Source organism: Pelophylax lessonae, assembly GCF_965119305.1.
Source record: "Pelophylax lessonae genome assembly, chromosome: 4".
In the NCBI taxonomy this organism is placed as follows: Eukaryota; Metazoa; Chordata; class Amphibia; order Anura; family Ranidae; genus Pelophylax; species Pelophylax lessonae.
Window position 1 is genome coordinate 165,904,856 of NC_138771.1, and position 21,618 is coordinate 165,926,473.

Here is a 21,618-nt window from a genome sequence, read left to right on the forward strand (position 1 = left end):
TAGTATATGCTGGGGAGAGAGGGATGGGAGATCGAACAAACCTCATCCTTTCACCCGCATGAGCAAGGCACGGGTTTTCTGTAAATTGTGTCATTCAGGTACAGTTTTTATAGTTCAACCTCATCCTTCTTGCAGGATTTTCTCAATATTTTTATTTTTTTTGCAGAAGTAGTGGAAAGATAGATGCTTCATTAAAGAAGTGATGAGACCTCTTGGCACTGGAGGAAGAACTGTAAATGCAGATGGCAAGATTTTACAGCTGAAATCTGTGAAATATGTATGAAGCTGGTGGGTAGATCAAGGCAAGAATATTCAAAAGCATATAACACAATCCACGTCAGTCAAGTAGACACAGCTGATGCTCTCTCAGAGCTGCGTCTGGTGAGGATTGTATTCTATGCTTGTGAATTATCTCTCCTTGTAAATATAATGGATTATTTTTACGTTATTCAGTAAAACATTTTATGGTAATGCACTAGGTCCGTGTGCCTTCTTTTTATTTTCCATTTTCAGTTTGGTGTCCCTGTACCCAAGAGGGCAGCAAAGCCGCCCTGCATCCTTTGGGGATCACAGTCATGGATTACTCCGGGTGGTTCCATCTAGAAGTTTATGGTGGAAGTTTCCATCCATTCTGGACTCTTTAAAAACAAAGACTGCCAAGAGGAGTCCTTCATCTTACCGCAGACTTAGTGTAATTTAGTTTTGTTAGCTCACTAGTGTTCACACCTAAAAATGTATTCATTTGGAGTGTAATTACCCTTTAAACTGTATGTTAAGAAAAACAACTTTTGAAGCACTAGCTGTTTGCCCCTTTAGGCTACCCAGGAGAACATTTTTTGGTACCACTCCCTGTCAGTGGCAGAGTTCAGGGAGATTGGAGGACACACACTGGAGAACTTTGATTGGCTGCAACAGGGCAGGAAAGACTCTGATTGGCTGCCGCTATGACCCAAGGATAACTCTGCTCCAACAGAGAACACAAAGAGCCTGGGGAAAGGGACAGGGAGTAGTATTTTACCAGGACTCAGGGGCTACTGTGTGCCCAGAGAACATAGTGACCCTGGGCAGGGTGTTGGCAGGTGCAGGCATTCTTCAGACCTGTAGGTAGCACTGTGCAATTGTTACAGGTGGAGAGGAATTTGTTAAGGGAAGTGTCCCCTATAGACTCTATCAGAGTTCTCAGGGAAGATAGCTGTGTAATGGGACCCTGAAACTTGTTGAGATCCCAGGGAGCCATCTTGATAAGGGGCCTCATATATCGGGTGACCCACATCAATTGGGTGCTTCTGAAGTGAGTGGTAGGTCAAGGACAGGTACCTGCTAGTTAGGGAAAGCGAGTAGTGCAGGGAAACCTAGCCAGTAGACACAGCATAGGGATAACCTCTGCAATACTACCTGGAGCCTGGAACAGGAATGTGAAGTCTCTACACATAGTGCCACCCTGGTACATCTCTTACCATCATTTCTCCAATGGAAGCCGTCCTCTGGTAACACAAGTTAAAGACAGATAACATTGTGATACTTCAATTTCTGGATAGCCTTATACTGGTGCCTAGAAAAGTGTTTTTGCTGATACTGACAACCTGTACAGATGAATACAAGAAAATTCAGTGCACTAAAGATTGCATATGTGTTTACTCCCTGTTTGGGTATCTTGGCTGAGGCCCTGTCTATAAGGGGGCTCAGAACTGTGGAAAATGAGCATCCACAAGCCTGTGTACAGGGGTTAGGGACTGCTGCTGTTTGTTGGGAAACCACCCAGGGCCAGGAGAGATAGCTTTGTGCTGTTTGGGCCAAGAGTGCAGAGAGCCAAAGGACATGTGGCCAGTATGCTGTTCAGTGTGCAAGGAACTGAGTTTCTAGACCACAAGGCTGCTGATGGTGCTAAAAATTGAGAAAAATTCTGCTACAGGAATACAGATAGAAATAATAAAAATAGACAGGGGTTCTTTTACTCTCCAAAGAAACATTTTTATTTCTGAACCTGTGGCTGTTGGAGAGGTCGCCTCAATTCCTGTTTGATAAAATGTTGTCAGCAGTACAGGAAGTGAGGGCAAATCTCCTAAAAAAAAACCCTGCACAGCAGTAAAAACCTGACAGGGGTTAAAAAAACATTTTTATCTGGATATACACTATAATGTACGAGGGTTCCTCAAAAAGTTTCCTCACTTTTTTAACCTATGTTAAAAAATATTAAAAAAAAGTGTGGAACCATTTTGAAGATCCCTTGTATAAACAGTTAAAGATAAAGTAACATTTTGCAGTATATCATAGTGTGCTGATAGCCTTACAAGCACTTGTTAGAAAAACAAATATTTCACAGTGCAGTGATAATAGCAGTTAATGTGTTTATTTAAAGATGCTCAATACACAGACTTAGGATATTACTTTATGTAAAAAAGTCATGGATGGAGTGTCAGTAGGGATGATCCCTGACATGCTCTATGATTGTCATTAATGCCAGCCATGTCTCCTCAGCCGTAGGTAGGATTTGCTCAGCAGGAAGGAGGAAGCCATATTTCCCGGTATCTCTTAACTCAAAGGTGTAGGAATATTTTATGCCATTATCGTATGCCCAGTCAGTTGTTGTGCCATCTGCCTGATCTATATAGGACATAGAAATATGGAACATTACCAGCCTGCTTACATCACTGTCAAATACATATGTGTTTTCTGCTTTTATACCCAGTTGTTTAAGAGCTACAAACATACAAGGGGAGATAAAAAGCTAGGCGTGGTATAGGTCACAGAACTACACTGCTCAAAAAAATTAAGGGAACACTTTGAAAACACATCAGATCTCAATGGAGAAACATATAATGCTGGATTTCTACACTGATATGAACTGGGTAATGTGTTAGGAATGAAAAGATGCCACATCGGTTGATGGAAATGAAAATTATCAACCTACAGAAGACTAAATTCAAAGACCCCGAAAATCAAAGTAAAAAAATTATGCACAGGCTAGTCCATTTTGCTAAAATTTAATTGCAGCAACTCAAAATTATACTCAATAGTTTGTATGGCCACCACATGCTTGTATGCATTCCTGACAACGTTGGGGCATGCTCCTTTTAAGACAACAGATGGTGTCCTGGGGTATTACCTCCCAGATCTGGACCAGGGCATCACTGAGCTCCTGAACAATGTTACAGGCAGCATAACGTTCTTCATGGCTTCTCCAGACCCTTTCACGCCTGTCACATGTGCTCAAGGTGAACCTGCTCTCATCTGTGAAAAACACAGGGTGCCAGTGGTGGACCTGCCAATTCTGATGTTCAATGGCAAATGCTAATTGAGCTCCACGGGGCCGGGCAGTGAGTACAGGGCCCACTATAGGACATAGGCCACCCTCATGAAGTCTGTTTCTGATTGGTCAGAGACATTCACACCAGTGGCCTGCTGGACGTCATTTTTTTATGTCTGTGGCAGTGCTCATCTTGTTTCTCCTTGCACAAAGGAGCAGATACCGGTCCTTCTGATGGGTTAAGGACCTTATTTGGCCCTGTCCAGTTCTCCTAGAGTCACTGCCTGACTCCTAGAATCTCCTCCATGCTCTTGAGACTGTGCTGGGAGATACAGCAAACCTTCTGGCAATGGTACGTATTGATGTGGCATCCTGCAGGAGTTGGAATGCCTGTACAGGGTATAAGGTTCAGGTATCCCCTCATGCTACCAGTAGTGACACTAAGCCTAGTGAAATGCAAAACTAGTGAAAAACAGTCAGAAGAGAGGAGTAGGGAAAAAAATTTCAGTGGCCTCCACCTGTAAAACCATTCTGTTTTGGAGGTTGTCTCATTGTTGCCCATCTAGTGCCCTTGTTGTTGTTTTCATTAACACCAAAGCAGCTGAAACTGATGAACAACCCCCTCTGCTACCTAACTGACCAGATTAATATCCCAGGAGTTTAATTGCCTTGATACTATACTCTGATTAAAAAGTGTTCCTTTAATTTTTTGAGCAGTGTATTTAGTGTATTTATTCAATGACAGCTGAAACTGTTATCTATAGATTTGCAACATTTTTCTTTTGTTTTTCATCCATGCACCACTTGCTGATGTGAAGTTTCACTCTTATATCACTGCACACTGTGAGCTTCTTACAATGTGCATCAGAAGCTGCAGCAAGTCAGACAAAGCCCTCTTCATTTCCTTGCTGGAGGACATTCAGCATAATATATGTAATGAAATAGAAAATTGTTACTTAAAAATGTCTGTAGCACGGTCCCTGTAGGGCTTTCTGTGTGTTGACTTCTTGGGTCTCCCTCTGATTACCTGCAGACAGTCACTGGGGGGATCTTCCCATATCCCTTGTTACTCCTGTTTGCTCGTTACATAATAAACAGTCCAGGGGATTTGGTTTTATATTTATTGTGGAACTTGGATGGGAGAAGGGAATAGTGGGATACTCCAACTGAACTATTCACAGTAGATAAGGACAACTGTCACTCGCCTCACCAGGTTATTTGTGGAAGCAGACAATGCTTTAACCAAACTGCCACTTGTATGGAACAATTAAGAATTATCTTGCTCTCTTCAGCAGTAGACTTGATGCAAACTACTTTCTCTTAAGGACACTTTCTAGCATCCCCTTGACTGACACCTGTCCACTGACTCTTCTTCTTGAAGGGATGGCCCTCACATGACAGACCCCATGACGCAGATCTGTACTCACTGTAGGAAGAATCCTTTCTAGTGTCTTCCTTCCAGTCAGCTCTGCAGGACATCTGTGTTCAGCTCCTCTCTAAATTTTAGGCCCTTAGGTCAACCACCTGATGCCGCATGGCAGCTTCTACAGAGGAGGGACAGCCCTTGGCATTTATACAGTATCCCAGCATGCACCAATGTACTTTCCTATGTCAATCACCAGGGCTGTAACAATGCCTGTGCCCTCACTTGACAGGTTTCCTCCCACTGTCCAATATGCCTCCCTATTTTACCAGTGTGAAACATTTCAGACAAGCTGAGCTGCACCTGAGCACCATGAGCAGACCCTACCAATGGATCCTGCTCTCTGGTAGGCAGAGAGCAATATAGATTTACCTGGAATTCTCTCTGGTAAGCAGAAAGACCCAAACACTATACTCTCTTTTCTAGCACCTACCTAGGAGGGTGCTACATGTAATTAGCATGTTGATATTAGGTAGGGAGGAACTAGGGGAGGCAAAATGTAAGCAGATTAAACTTCAGATTTAAAGTGTTTGTTACCCTAGCATTTCAAATTCCTTATATGTGCCTGCTGTACCATGAACCTGTATGAAAAAGTATCCTGTTCTCTTTTTTTGCTTCCTTTGTCTGAAATCTCTGGTGTTCCTGCCAGTTCCTCTGCTTTCCTGTTAAAAACTGACCATACTAAGAAGGAGAACACAACATGGTCAGTTTTCTAGCTGTGCTGGGAACTCTCCTTTATTGATCAGAGTTGTCCTGACACCCCCTGCCCCTCCCGCTTCACAGCTTTTCACTGGGAAGATCAGTGTGCTGTTGCTTCTCCGCCCCCCTAGCTTTTATGCAGCTAAGAACAGAGGGAATGTGATCATTTATTTAAAAAAAAAGGGAAAAAAAGAGTATTTGTAATGTTTTTTTTTTGTATAGCTATACACAAATGTCTGCCTTTCATTTCAATTTTAAACTGAACGTGTTGTTTTACAAGGTGATCATTTACAATCATTTTTAAATAGAAGTAACCCTACTTGTAGAGAGAGTAGGTTTACAGCAGAAGCTGCAAGAAAATAGTACATTTGTTTCAGCTTTTGAAACAAATCACCTTAATTATAGTGTAGGGTATGAAGTACAGTTAACCATATCAACAAATTAGATTTCACATTACAGAAACCAGAAAGTACAACTTGGGTTTTCATAGGGTTCTAGAGGTTTTACACCTACACTGTGCTCCTTGCATTGCTGGAAAAGCCTGAGAAATTGACTGCTCTAGTTCCACACATCCTCCCACATTGTAATTACAGGAATATATTAGCTAACTGTCACCCTTTCCATCCACAATTACCACAATTACGTGACACAATTTATCTTTATGTTAGGAATAAGAACAGTCCTTTATAAGTTCTTAATTGCATTTAACATGCACAGTTTTCTGTGTGAATACTTACAAATGGTAGCAATGGTGGTGCCATATCTATACCGTGTGCCATGTAAAGATGATAAAGCAGTAGTTGCTTCTTTGGCCAGTTCATTCTGAAAACATATTTTGAATTGTTTATAGAACATAACTCTAGGTAACAGGTACAGTACTTTACAGTATGTCTATAAAGGTCATAGTAGTAGGTAATCACACTTATTCTGTTCAACATTAAAAACGAGTCCAGTTGAAAATGTCTACCTCCTATTATCTTTATAATATACATTTTTCGTGTTCTGTAGATAAGAATGATGTGAATCATGGTAATTATTTCTCTGGTCTCTACTGCTTAGGCAGGTGGAGTTAGGCCTAGGTCCCTTTAAGGGTTGTTCCTACTTTTTGTAGAGGGCTTAAACACACTATAAGAAAATCCGGTGAACATTTTCATCCAAAGAATTTTCGTATAGTGTGTACAGAACTTTCTACAGATGATTCAGAATTCTCTTATGAAAATTCTCGACGGGACAATCTCCAAAATTTTTCACATATGGGAAAGCACTACCAATTTTCGTTTAATGTGTACCATTTTGGTACGATTTTTGTACAAGAAAAATCAGAAAAGAAAGACTGCGCATGATCAGAAACAATAAGCAAAAAAAAACCTTTGTCGTATGAGAATTTTCGTACAAATTTTCATTCATCAGTTCTGATTTTCTGTGAAATAACGAGGAAAATCAGATGATCGTTTTCCCGATTTTATAATAGTGTGTACCCCACTTTAGAGTCTATTTATAAGGTGGATGGAGCCGGGACTGCTGCAGGTTCTCTTGTTCTCCCCTTTTGGGAGAGGGCTGGTGGAGGGGACCCCACCCTGAACACCTATTGAGGAGAAGGTAATTATACCTGGGAATGAAGTAGATCTCTAAAAGGGACATTGGGCTAAGAGCTGGTGTTTCCCTTGATACTTTCCTTCAGGGGCAGGTGAATGGTGAAGATAGTGATCTGGCTGTGGAGAATAGGAAGAATCACCTTAAACTCTTACCAGGTTACAAGCACCTCCAGACTGAAATAATGCTTTACTGACCTCATTCAGTATGTTTCTACCGTATGCCATTATATACATTACTCTGCATTAACTACTGGGCACTTTTACCCCTTCCTGCCCAGGCTGATTTTCAGCACTGTCGCAATTTGAGTGACAATTACGCGGTCATGCCCCCTGTACCCAAACTACATTTTTATCATTTTTTTCACACAAATAGAGCTTTCTTTTTGGTGGCATTTAATCACCGCTGGGTTTTTTTATTTTTTGCTAAATAAAGGAAAAAACACCAAACATTTGGAAAAAAAAAAGATTTCATAGTTTGTTCTAAAATATTTCAAACAGGTAATTTTTCTCCTTCATTGATGTGAGCTGATGAGGCTACACTGATGGGCACTGATAGGCTGCACTGATGGGCACTAATAGGCTGCACTGATTGGCACTGATGAGGCTGTACTGATGGTCACTGATAGGCTGCACTGATGAGGCGGCACTGATAGAAATTGAGGGGCATTGATGGGCTGCGCTGATGGGCACTGATGGAGTTGCACTGGTGGGCACTGATGAGGTAGCACTGGTGGGCACTGATGAGGAGGCACTGATGTGAGCTGATGAGGCTACACTGATGGGCACTGATAGGCTGCACTGATGGGCACTAATAGGCTGCACTGATTGGCACTGATGAGGCTGTACTGATGGTCACTGATAGGCTGCACTGATGAGGCGGCATTGATAGAAATTGAGGGGCATTGATGGGCTGCGCTGATGGGCACTGATGGAGTTGCACTGGTGGGCACTGATGAGGTAGCACTGGTGGGCACTGATGAGGAGGCACTGATGAGGCTGCACTGATGGGCACTGGTAGGCGGCACTAAGGTGACACTGATGAAGTGGCACTGATTGGCAGCACTTATTGCCAGCACTGGTGGGCACTGATTGGCAGCACAGGTGGGCATTGGTGGGGCTGCACTTACAATCAGGACACTGATAATCAGTGCCCTGATTATCAGTGTTCATATCCCTTTTACAGAAGCCTGTTAACGGTTCTCTTCTCCCTTCTTCATTCCATATGAATGCATTAATGTCCGTTTTTCATCCGTCAACGGATGGATGAAAAATGGAAAAACGGACAGCATGTGTGAAAGGGGCCATTAAAGTTCATGTGCGTGTAAAGGCAGGCGTCCCAATACTTTTGGTAATATCTCAGGCATGTTTGAATCCACTTACTGTTGCCTGACTCAATACTACTGCATGATGTCTATTTCAAGCATCAACTACGCTTTTGGTAAAACTGTCATGATTTAAATTCTAAAATGAAATCATGCAAAGTCTAATAGGTGGTCCCACATTATAGTCAAAATGCAATCAATTATGAAAATAAAACATTAATCTATGAAGGTAAATATAAAATTGGATCTCCACAGCTACATGGTCACTAGTGCTGGGCAGTTTAGAGTGAGGAAGTAGAGTTCTTCAAATACTATACTCAGTTTCTAAATTCATTCTCATTATTTGAAAGTGTCATGTCTAACCTATTTTTTTAAGACATTGATGAGGGACATTGGACCTCAACAGAGATGGAAGAAAATCCCTATAAAGTGAGCAAAATCTTTGATAGTCACCAAGGTGGCCAGAACTCGTGTCCCCATTGGAAGATTTCTCCTCGATTTCCCGTCTATTCTTGTTCTGTTGACCACCTCATTATTTGATAGTGTCATGTCTAACCTATTTTTTTAATACATTGACGAGGGACATTGGACCTCAACAGAGATGGAAGAAAACCCATATAAAGTGAGAGAAATCTTTGATAGTCACCAAGGTGGCCAAAAGTCTTGTCCCCATTGGAAGATATTCCCTCTATTCTTGTTCTGTTGACCACCTAAAATTTGGGATTATGTTGTATTTTCACTTTCAGTGATAATGGTCACAATGACAAATAGAGCCTCCCTAATACATCTCCACTATATTAAAATCTAAAAAAATGTTTTGCCTTCAGTTAAAGTTTTATCGAAACCACCCTTAAAATCTATTGTAAGCAATTATCAAAAACATATTGGAAACTCTACAGTCTGCACAGAACTCCTGTCCGTTGCACATTCTTACCAGCTCCTGGTGATCAGGTGCAAGATTATTTGTGTAGCCATAAGGAAACAGCAGCATCTGAGAGTAGCTGTGTATGGTGAGCATAGCCTTCACGTCCCCATGTGCTAGGATGAAGTCCACAATAGCACTAACTTCAGGCTCAGAATGAGGATTTGGTCCATGGTACGTCTCATCACAAGGATTGCTGCTAGATCCAGGACCTACAATAAAACATATTTATTATTCTTAATGCTTTTACTTTTCTTTTTCTTATAGAGTTGCTGTACAAATTAATTCATTAGCCTTTTCAATCAAGTGCTGGACACACAGGTGTTTGGATTTAAATCCCCCCCCCTTGTTCTATTTTTAGAGATGGAAAAAGTAAAAGGAATAGGGATGCTTACCTTTCTTTTTTTCTTTATGGACATTGACCTTTCGCTACTAACCATATTCTCTGCTGATCAATAAAGATCAACGATTTCTGTGTGAACCTTCATCTCAAAATCAATTATTTCTGTTTGAACCTCCATCTAACCTCTACTTTACCTCAATCCGAAAGGAGAAATAGATCAAAAGGGACACTGGAGAGACAGAAACTAAGTGGTTGTGTGCACATTTTCCTACTCCGCTCTTGACTTTTAACACTACAGATGAGACTGCTCCTCCATCTGTTAGTAATTCGTATTATTTAGCATTTGCTAAGTTACACCTTTATGAGAGAGTTGCACGTAACATTTTTATAACATTCAGTAACATACAGTAAACCCCAGCTCCATCGCGGTTCAGTTTTTGCGGTCCCGGTATATTGCGTTTTTTTCTGTAATGTTATTTTACTCTATAAATCATTGAAAATTAAATATTTTTGTGTTTTCCATAGCTCTTGCTCTGTCTCTCAGTATCTTTTATGTGTTTAAATGAGTTTCTATTGTTTTAAAAGTGTGTTTAAAGACCTTAAAATGCCCCGTTCACATAGGGGCGACGCTACTTCGCACCGCGACCTCCGAGGTCGCGGTGCGAGCAGCGCGCCGCGACCTCGGAGTGGCTGCCACGGACTTCATAACATTGAAGTCTATGGCGGTCGCCTCCTGGTCGCCCCAAAGAAGCTCCGGACCCTTTTTCTAAGTCGGAGCGACTTGTGTCGCTCCTATTAGAACGGGTCCGCAGCTTCTCTATGGGAGGCGACCTACGGCGACCTGTGAGGCGACCAGGTCGCCTCACAGGTCGCCTTAGTGTGAACGGGGACTAAAAGTACAGTGACAGTAAAAAAAAACATGAATAATAAACTTATGCGCGATTTTGAGGTAAGCGATCAAATGGATCTTCCCAATCTGAAAAATAGATGTGGAACTCCTCCAAGCCAGCAGCTGATTCTGATAGTGTCACCACTAATCACAACGTAATTAAAAAATATATAAAGATCAGCGCTCAGCTTTTTAACAGGGGGACCACTAGATCTAATATAAATGTATGTAGAAAAGACGTGCCTTAAAAGAATATTGAATGGTGATCAAATTAATAAATGTGTCAGTAAAAGTGTGTTCAAAAATGCTGAATATATAGAGTGATAATAGAATATGTAAATGTATACAAAATAAATCCAATCAACGAATCAATGCTGAGTGACTGTTCAAGTAAACCAAACTCATGTGCGACTCTATACAAACAAATAAATCCAATTCATAAAAGTGTAGAAAATGAGTGACAGTGACAAAAGTAAAACAACTAAATATAGCAATATTAAGCTAAAGTGCTTCAATAGTCCATAAAGTGCGTATATTAATTTAACAAGTATTCATGATAGCAGTCCCAAATGAAGTAAATAAAGTGCAGTGTGCCAAAAAAAATCTTTCTATATATGGTGATCTTTCCAATCAACTCAAAAAAGTGAAAGGTGCTCTTCAAACACAGCAAGGTGAGTGTATCCCAGTAAGCATACAATCCAGACACCGAGTGCAGTGGCCGCTCACCTCCACAACAATCAGATTGAGCGTTCGATATAACAATCCTGGCAACCCTTTTCAGCTTGTTCGCTAACAACCCAGCGTGCTCCAGCAGCAATGGATACAATAATGGAGATATCGCAGCATAGGAAGCTCAGAACTGCCTTAATCCCTGTGTTGGTAACTTAAAAAGAGAGGCTCTCATGGTGCAGAAACGTAGGGTAATATTTATTCACAAACAATAGTAGTGCAGGCTACTCACATTACAGTCGATAAAACAAAGCAGGTAGTGTCACAAACCGCCGATGCGGTGCAATCCGAAGCTTCCGGTCACGGCCGAAGACCGGAAGTGACGTTGGTACGGCTTACCCTGACGCGTTGCGCTACGAACACCCGTAGCTTTCTCAAAGGGGGAAACAACCCCTAAAAAAACATGCCTACAGTGTATTTTAATAGGGTTTTTCTATTTCGTGGATTTTCACTTTTTGCGGGTGGGTCCGGAACGTAACCCCCGCGATGGAGGGGGGTTTACTGTATTACAATTTAGAGTATATGCAATTATTCTAGCAACCAATTACAGGTCAGCTTTTTTTAGTCAAATTACTATAAGTTAATGTAGTTTAGTGTCCTTTACACTAGAGATGTTCAACCTTTTTTTGATATGGCCTTAAAGTGGATGTAAACCCTCACATATACCCAGGAAAGTGAACAGCATCAGATGATACACAGAGATGAAACAAATCTCCCTTCATAGGTTTTACTTTACTAGCTTTCTACATTGTTTGGAAAGTGAACCTCGTGTTAGAATTTTCCTGTTCCAGCCCTAGGTGTAGAGTCTTGGCATACACTATGTGACAGCTGATTGGAGGAAAGGCACACACCCCCCTCCACATAGGCAGGAGGAAGAAACATTCAGAACTGTGCTGTGAATAGACCAGCTCTCTGCTAATTTATCTCTTTGCACCCACCCCAACACAAATTTCCAGCTAATTGTATCTCCTGTGTCGAAAAACTCGTCAGAAGTTATCATGCTGATAACAGAGGAATGGAGCAACAGAAAGACATAGGGTGTAGCGCTTTAGAGAGATATAAGTAAACACTATAGATATATGTGCCCAAGTCAAACTTTATGAATGGAGTTTACATCCACTTTAAGCTTCAGGCTGCTGTTTATGGGATTCTGGCTTTCAGAAGAATAAAGGATCACACATAACATCCATTTTTGATTGATATCATCTGGTGACCCAAATAAAGGCTAAACAAAAACAGACAAGTGCAGCACCAAAATTGGAGATCACAGACCTCCTGAGAGGGTGGATTATACATACAAGCTAATTACACTTAGCCTTCTGGTGAGTGCAATGTGGTGGAGGATTCGCACCAGTGGATAAATGGATTGAACATGCACTTTTCCCTTTTCTAGTGCACGAAAGCACTTTGTGGTTGATAGCTGGAACACTGTAACGCTCCTGCGTTTTTGTTATAGGCTGGATTTACAGCTGCAAAATCTCCACTCAGTAGTCATGTAGAGATGTGTTGAATACCAGATCCAACTCTCCAGGACTCATCACCGTGGGCCTGTCAGCTTCAACATACAGATATATACACACTCAATGAGATGTTCCTGGAGTGATAGGATGTATATGATAGTATGAAGGTGATGTGCTGAAGGGACAGGTGTGAACAGTGACAAGGATGGTAAGCACTTGATAGGTTTGTACAGGAGAGTCCAAGATGGTATTTAGGAATGCAGATAGGTTAGTATCGAGTATGCTAACAGGTGGTGAGGACAGCAGATGACAAATACAGGATAGACTAACCCAGTGCAAGGATAGATAGTAGTAGACAGGAGAGCTAGCAATCTATGCAGCAGTGCAGATGATAGATGGTAGTAGACAGGAGAGCTAGCAATCTATGCAGCAGTGCAGATGATAGATGGTAGTAGTCTCAAGAGCTAGCAATCTATGTAACAGTGCAGATGATAGGATAGTATGGATAGGTAGTAACAGTCCTTAATGCAATAGTAGTAGTGTAAGTTATGGAGGTTTCCCCTGCGGGGTACTTATCACTATAGTATAGTAGTAGAAGGGTCCGGTGATGAGGAAGTGATCCAGTAGCGAGATACAGGGATCAGTAGCGAGGTTCGGGTCTGAGGAAGTGATCCTGGTAGCGAGATACAGGGATCTGTAGCGAGGTTCCACAGCGAGACACGCTTGTAAGCATAGATGCAAGGCAGGTTGAACGAACATGTGAGCGAGAACGCCGGCGGTTGAAATAGCCGCTCTGCGGCGCTCAGTGATGACAGCATCGGTCTTAAAGGTGTATGCGCACCTACCAGAAGAGAATGGTGGGACGCATACACGGAATGGAAAGTGGAATATGGGTACCAGAGGTACCAGAACATTACAAACACAAACTTGCTTTTTGGAATCATAGTGTGGACTACGTGAATGGACTTGCACATCTGGATGATTTATTAGCTCATCTTTGATCAGAGCATCATTCATACTGATATATTGATTTTGACTTGAACATTTATATTTTGTAAACATATGTGATATACTATTTTGCACAGTTATATTTCTATAGGCAATAGTTTCATGAGATACATCCTTAGTTTTTGGAGCGGCGCTTATTTTTGTTTATAGATTACTAGGGTGGTCACCTATTGAGTGCTAGCTGCTCTTTTCTTTGTCACTTGTATATTGAATGCTCACTGTTTTATTTACGGACAATTAAAGGTTACACCAATTGTAGTGCTACCCCCTTGAAGGAGCTTCTGGTTTTAAAGGGTTCTTCCCCAAACAGCGTAGAGACCACCAATCGCCCAAGTGACAGTCCTTTCATTATGGCTACAATAATCAGTCTGGGGGTTGTCTTTTGTAATCTATTGCTTCTCAGAACTTGTAACAGGAGATGGGTTGGGATGGTGTGGGATAATCTGGAAAGCCTGATATGTAGCAGGAGGACACACTTTAATAGACTAGGTTTCTAAGGGCAAAGGGGATGGCCAGAATTGAGACACTATAAGAGTTGGCTCAGAGAGAGCAACCACTGGCACTTATCACCCCAAAACTAAAACAGCATGCAGTCACCAGGATCTTAAACTCAGGTCAATACTCCCAATGTCACAGGACAGCTAAACATTCCACAGTTCCCATCGAACATCTCTATGTCACAGGACAAATGCTCAGTTCCTAGCTTCCACCAGACACTCTTCAATTAGGGAGAGGTTAATACTTACAATGCCACAGGACAATGATCAACTTTCCAGATTCCACCAGGAACTCTTTAGTGAGTCCTCCAGACCAGATCCTTAGGTGAAAACATTGCCTTAGGCTATGGAACTTCTCCAGAAGGACAAGAAACTGGCTGCTCTAGATATCAAACTATTTATGTTCACATCAGCCGCCTAATGGGCACACCTCCCCAGGGATTGGCTGAAGCATAATAACTATTCAAGCTGCTCATTTGACTCTCCCAGCCCCTATGTTTAGAAGCCTTTAGAATGCAGGGGAAAATTGTTAAACCTGTACCTTTTGATATCCAAAACAGTCCAAAGGAATCAATAGCTGCTCCAATGATTGCAGAAAAGTCAAAAATAACTAAATATACTTTCAATCATCCTAGCAGCCTATCTAGGAGAGTACTGCACAATATTATCAGACAAGTCTGGTAGTACAATATCCACAGCATTTATTATGTTGGCTTGTATTTTTTTTTTTTTTGCACCAGGCAATAGGTAAAGTCTATATGTGAACTAAGCAGGTAACACTACAACTTCCTCAGAAACTTCAATGAATATGTAAAAATAATCGAATGCAGTCAGTTTGAACCCCCCTTGCAAGGCACAGTGTCCTCAAGTTGAGGGAGCAAGTGCCTCCTCCTCACATCCTTTCCCAAAAAATGTGGGAGGACTTACCAGATACCTATTAGCTTTCAGCCACCCTCCAGGTGAATGAGTACAGGGTACATTGTATTTCTTGTTGCTCTTTCACAAAAAAAATTGTAAATAAAAAACCCACATCATAAAAAAGTATTTTATTTGAGAAAAAAAATGTGAATCCAACAGTAATCGAATTATCCAGCAATGTAAACCTACGTCATGAGGATGGTCTACATTGAGGATGATTCAACAACTGACTAATATGAGGATGATTCCACAACTGACAATGTTGACTCACCCACAGCTCGTTGATGTTGACCCGCCACTACTCCCATCACACCACTCCCTGGGCAGTAGGTACAATGAATATCTGGTTTATTTGAATGGCACCTCTCCTTTTTTTGTCATGATCATATTTAGTCAGTTATAACACCTAGGATCTGTTTCTTATTTATTTGCAAACAGAAACCAACAGAGATCTGTCATTTAATGGCGGTGGTTCTACCACCACTAAATTACAGCTTAAGTAATTTGTCTACAAACAGAAGCTGCCTGTGAATCTGTCATTTAGTGGCGGTGGTGTATTGTCACGGGTTGAAAAATCCCAAACTGCTGTTTTTATTTCAAAAAAATCTTTTTTTAAGGGCCAGTTCACACCATTGAAAAACGCAGTCCAGATGTGTTCCAGATGCTTTTCTGCATGCAAGTTTTTGGTGCATTTTTGATGCGTTCCAGTGTGTTTTTGGGTGCTTTTTTGATGCAATCCAGTGCATGTCCCCCCTTTTTTAAACCCTAAATAAGGACATGTGTGTTCCAGTGCATTTTTGGTGCATTTAGGCGCGCTCCAGTGTGTCCCAGTGCATTTTTGATGTGTTTTACACCATTCCAGTACAGTTCAGTGCAGGAAAAATGCAGCATGTTCTACTTTTTTTTTCTGGAACTGGAACGCACTGGAACTGCAAGTACTGGTGTGAACTTTGCCATTGGAAACCATCTAACCTACTTTCCATGTGTTTTTGATGCAGAAAAAAAACCCACACTTGACTGCATGCGGTGTGAACTGAGTATGTTGTACTGATCCACAACTTCCTATGTAGGGTTTAAGATGTCCCAAAAGCATGTTATTTAAAGGATTTGTGTATTTTTAATGTTGCAAGTTAAGCCACATAAAAAAGACTTTCTTCCTTTTGAACAGAATTTTTTAAAATGTCTTTTTGCATTGGTGAATGTCCCATATGACAGTGCACAGCTACGTATGCCTTATATTTAACAAAAGCTTGCCAATTTATTTTTTATCTTTTTAGCAGCCAAAAATAACTATAGCTGGAGCATGGAAGAAATCTTCAGTTTCCCTATCCAGGACTATAAGATCTCCTGAATCATGGTATACAAAAAAATAGCTAGCATTCTTAATGATACTAAGCTTTAATTTAAAAGGACATGGGACCCCTGGACCCAGTATATGCATACCTAGGTCTCTGCTTAGTTTGTCCCCTTACCTATGTCTCAATGTATGATTCAAATGCCTTAAATACAATTAAGTACAATTTTGAATTAAGAATTTACACTTTGCAACCCATATGCCTCTATACAGCCTTTGTAAGATTTGGTGCTCCTTTTACTCTCTATTACAAAAATGACAATAAACGTATTCAATAAAAAGCTTGTAAATTGGCTTTGAAAAAGGCAAAAGAAAACCCCAACAAGATTCGCCTTTCATATGCTTCAATGGGGTTTGACGCTATGTTCAAGTTTATATATCATTGGAAAATGGGATTGAGGCACTAAGGACTTTCATGGTACCGCAAGGACTTACAAAACCATAATTCTATAAATACAAATATTATTTATACAGATATTAAAAAACACAACCACCCATACAGGGAGGGAAATGGACATAACACATACTAATATTTTGGTCCAATCTCGGCATCCAGGCCATTGGATAAGGACTAGACAAAACAATTTGTGCAATGAAAAATCCCTCCAGTATAAATTGATTATTGGTGTGACTCCCCATACATATGTTCAAGTTTAGCTGATATTTAAGAGGTTCACCGAACCCCATTGGTCCAAAATTTGCCCAGCTTGCTCATCCCTAATAGAGACTAAACATGAGTCTGAAATATAGGCAGTTGCTAAAGCCCTGGGTTCAAAACATAGGCAGTGTCTATATAAAACATATGCATAAATAATATTATTCATTTGTGTTAAGCTCTATCATTTAAATTAGCGATACATTTGGTGTGAAAATTCAGACTATAAGTAGTCACCTAATACAACCCAGACACGTTCAATAGATGTAGAATAACACAACTGTGCAGTTGCGTCTCTGTCCCTCTGCACCTGCATGTATGAGTCTTGTGTTTCTACATTTGTGTATGCAAGTTTTCAGACTGCTATCACCACTATATTAAAGGCTGTGTCCCACCATCAATATTATGAGGCAGTCCAATCGAATACATTAAAGGGAAGCTGCCATGGTTTTGATCATTTTAATTAAATGTTTTTCAAAGTTTACACATTTATAAATGTATCCTTATGTACATTTTAAATTTAATTTCTGTTTAAAAAATATTTTTTTTTTATTGCAAGGTTTATCCAAAACATAATGAGCTTTCTAAAAAGAAACACCAACACTGCATGCATGCTTGTTAGTCTGTGCATAACTGACTATAAAAGACAAGCACATACAGTAGTATGTCCCTCTGCTGAGCCAGTCAGAGCACAAAAGCAGCTTAGAAAGTTTGTTCTATTTTTGGCTTGCCACTTGCCTCAAAATAGTAGATATTAAATATTCATATGTGCTGATTAACATTTACCTAAATAAAAAATTAAAAACAAAAATATTAATAAAATATTTTTTTTCAGCAATGAACACAAATAAATAAACTTGATAGAAATTTGATATACACTTCATTTTAAGCAACAGGGACTTACTAGTTGATGTTAACTAGCATAATAAATGATTGTACCTCCAAAGCCAGCATTCCAATTCCGGTTTGGGTCCACTCCAACACAAGAAGAGCCTGCATTGATAGAGCGAGTTTTCCTCCACATGCGGTTCTAGTTACGGTAATCAATGAAAAACGAAGTGTAGATAAAGTATATATTAGTTTCTATCACTATCATATAGTAATGTCTATGTATAATAGATGCAAGCCTTTGGGAAACAATTTGAATAAGAGTTACATTTTTTTATATATGGAAGAGGTGACTCTGCCGTGTATCCAGGGCTTTTTTTCTCAGAAAAAAGGTGCAGGAACTCAACCACAACCTTGTGTTTACAGGGAGCAGAGGGTCTGAGCCAAAGGTGGTGGAACTGAGTTTCACCCAGTTCCAGCTGAAAAAAAAGCCCTGTGTGTATCTATGCTGCTCTTGTATATTTTTAGCATGCTCTTGGCAGAAGACAAGTGAATATATACTGTCGTATATTGTTGACCATGGAAACAGTAATACTGTGCGGCAGGTACCTCGGTGTGTCAGGAGGTGATCTTACAAACAATTTTGCTCAGCAGTTTGTGGATATATTCCACTTGGTGAAGTGATAGACATTCTGCAAGGACACACCAACTCTTCGTTGAAAACCACACGCCATTTTTTTTGTGTTAATGATCTTGGCAACAATAGAGGCCAGAAACAAACTGCAGACATAATCTGATATATAAAATTGCCTAGCAACTGTCTTCCCACCTGAAACAGAAAGCTACATGTATGTACAGCAGGGTGAGCAAAGTGCCACAGCTGGTGCTAGGATAATGAATTTACCTATATTTAAACTGTTAAAACTGTTTAACATGTTTAAAGCCAAGAATATCTGAGAAGTAGATTCAACCTTACCTTGTTATGGGTATATGCATATCCGTCTGGGTTTGTCACAATTTCTAGAAAAATGTCCATATTGTGTAATACAGAAGTAAGTGATGGATCAACCCCATAAGTGCTTGCTATCTGTAAACACACACAACAAATTGAATTGTAAATCATTTTTTTAACGTTTAAACCCTTGTTGATTAAAGAAGAATAAGAAACATGTGCAGTATGCCATCTCAGATACATATGTTATTTTTAATTTATTCGCTCTTGCTTATAACCTTTTTAGCTGTCCATATTCCAGTGGCCTGAGTAATCCACTCACGAGAATGAATTCCAGTGTCGATCCAAATGGCTGGCTTATTACCTCCAGTACTGAACTAGAAAATAAAACAGATCAGTTCATCAGGTCTTTTGTACGGTTTTAAAAAGGTAGCAAGAATATTGTATAACCATGTAAAATAGACATATTCCAGTTAAAACTGAAATAAAGACTTGAGAGGTATGCAGGGAGCATAGCCTTCTTGCTCAGTCATTCATCCAGGCATTACAGTAGTGTCCCAGTCCACCCAATTACCTTTTGTTCATAATCTGGTAATCTCAGGACAGCTTTTCTCTTTTTATCCAGTAAAAAAACTTGGGTCTCAGGGAACCTTTGCCAATAATTAACCTTTGTCTCAGGGAACCTTTGCTAATAATGTAGACCTTATTTATAAAAAAAATATATATATATATATATATACTGTATATATATATATATATATATATATATATATATATATATATATATATACAGTGCTCAACATAAATGAGTACACCCCTTTTGAAAAGTAAGATTTTATTCAACATCTCAATGAACACAAGGACAATTTCCAAATTTTTTACAAAACTGAGTTCTATAGAACATTTGTTTAGATTCATTACATGAAAGTAAAGGCTAATAAAATAACTTAGATTACAAAATCTTCAGTTTTACTCAAATTACTTGATGCAAAAATGAATACACCCCACAGCAAAAATGAATACATCTAGTATTTTGACCTCCATGATTTGTAAGGACAGCACCAAGTCTTCTAGTCATGGAATGAACCAGTTGACGACATATTGCAACATCTTTCTTTTTCCATTCTTCCACAACAACCTCTTTTAGAGTCTGAGTGCTGGATAGAGGGTGATGCTTAACTTGTCTCTTCAGAATTCCCCATAGGTGTTCAATTGGGGTCAGATCAGGAGACATACTTAGCCACTGAATTGCTTTCGCCCTATTCTTCTTCAGAAACGCAAGAGTGGCCTTAGAAATGTGTTGCATCATTGTCATGTTGGAAAAGTGCATGACGACCAAGGGCATGGAGTGATGGTAGCATCTTCTCTTTCAATATAGAGCAGTACATCTGTGAATTCATGATACCATTAATGAAATGCTGCTCCCCGACACCAGCAGCACTCATGCAGCCCCACAGAAGGACACTGCCATCACCATGTTTCACTGTAGGCACCATGCCTTTTTCTTTGTACTCACCTTCGCGACTCCATACAGTTTTGAAGCCATCCATTCCAAAAAAATGTATCTTGGTCTCATCACTCCAGAGTACAGAGTACCAGTAGTAGTCTTCTATTTCAGCATGGGCCCTGGCAAATTCTAGGTGGGCTTTTCTTGTTAGGAGAGGCTTCCTTGGTGGACTGCTTCCATCCATGCCATTCCTCCACAGTGTACACTGTATTGTGTCACGGGAAACAATCACCCCAGTTTGACTTTCTACTTATTTATCTAACTGCAGAAAACTTGCATGGCGATCTTCTTCAATTCTTCCCATCAGAAGATGCTCCTGTCGAGGTGGTAACTTCCATAGATGGCCTTGACATCTCTGTGAGATGATTGCAGTTCCATCTTTATTACATTTTTGTATCACTTTTTCTACAGTATTCTGACTGATAAGTAAAGCTTTGCTGATCTTCTTGTAGCCTTCACCTTTCTTGTGTAAAGAAATTATTTTCTTTTTCAGGCCTTGTAAAATTTCTTTTCCATGTGATGCCATTGCTGACAGCATGGAATGGGAAGGGGTTTTCTTTGTTAAGTAACGTCCTTTTATAATCAACTGTTTCCTGGACATCTGTTTAATGAATAATTGCAATCAAAGGCCTGCATTCATGGGAGTATTTTGTAGTATAGTGTCCCATAGAAAATATATATATATATGTATATAGATACTGTATATACAGTGGGTACGGAAAGTATTCAGACCCCCTTAAATTTTTCACTCTTTGTTATATTGCAGCCATTTGCTAAAATCATTTAGGTTCATTCTTCTTCCTCATGAATGTACACATAGCACCCCATACTGACAGAAAAACACAGAATTGTTGACATTGTTGCAGATTTATTAAAAAAGAAAAACTGAAATATCACATGTCTATTGGTCGACCATGACGAGGCCTGTTTTGAGTGGAACCTGTCCTGTTAAACCGCTGTATGGTCTTGGCCACCGTGCTGAAGCTCAATTTCCGGGTCCTGGCAATCTTCTTATAGCCTAGGTAGAGCAACAATTCTTTTTTTCAGATCCTCAGAGAGTTCTTTGCCATGAGGTGCCATGTTGAACTTCCATTGACCAGTATAAGAGAGTGAAATCAATAGCATCAAACTTAACATACCTGCTCCCCATTCACACCTGAGACCTTGTATCACATGACATCAGGGGGATATGGCTAATTGGGTCCAATTTGGACATTTTCACTTAGGGTGTACTTACTTTTGTTGCCAGCAGTTTAGACATTAGTCATTT

At 40.1% G+C, this 21,618-nt stretch overlaps 1 protein-coding gene across 1 annotated transcript in view; it reads right to left on the minus strand.

Moving 5' to 3' along the window:
* Positions 1-2,416: 2,416 nt before the first annotated feature.
* Positions 2,417-21,618, minus strand: part of LOC309552574 (carboxypeptidase A5-like) — a gene marked incomplete at its 3' end in the record, with an annotated part of 71,147 nt that continues 51,945 nt past the window's right edge. Inside the window, exons 17-22 of the mRNA XM_082253523.1 lie at positions 19,120-19,218; positions 18,866-18,976; positions 18,001-18,091; positions 9,221-9,420; positions 6,107-6,191; positions 2,417-2,604 (exon numbers count right to left, since the gene is read on the minus strand). Coding sequence (XP_082109649.1) covers positions 2,417-2,604; positions 6,107-6,191; positions 9,221-9,420; positions 18,001-18,091; positions 18,866-18,976; positions 19,120-19,218 — 774 coding nt within the window. The remainder of the gene's footprint in view (positions 2,605-6,106; positions 6,192-9,220; positions 9,421-18,000; positions 18,092-18,865; positions 18,977-19,119; positions 19,219-21,618) is intronic.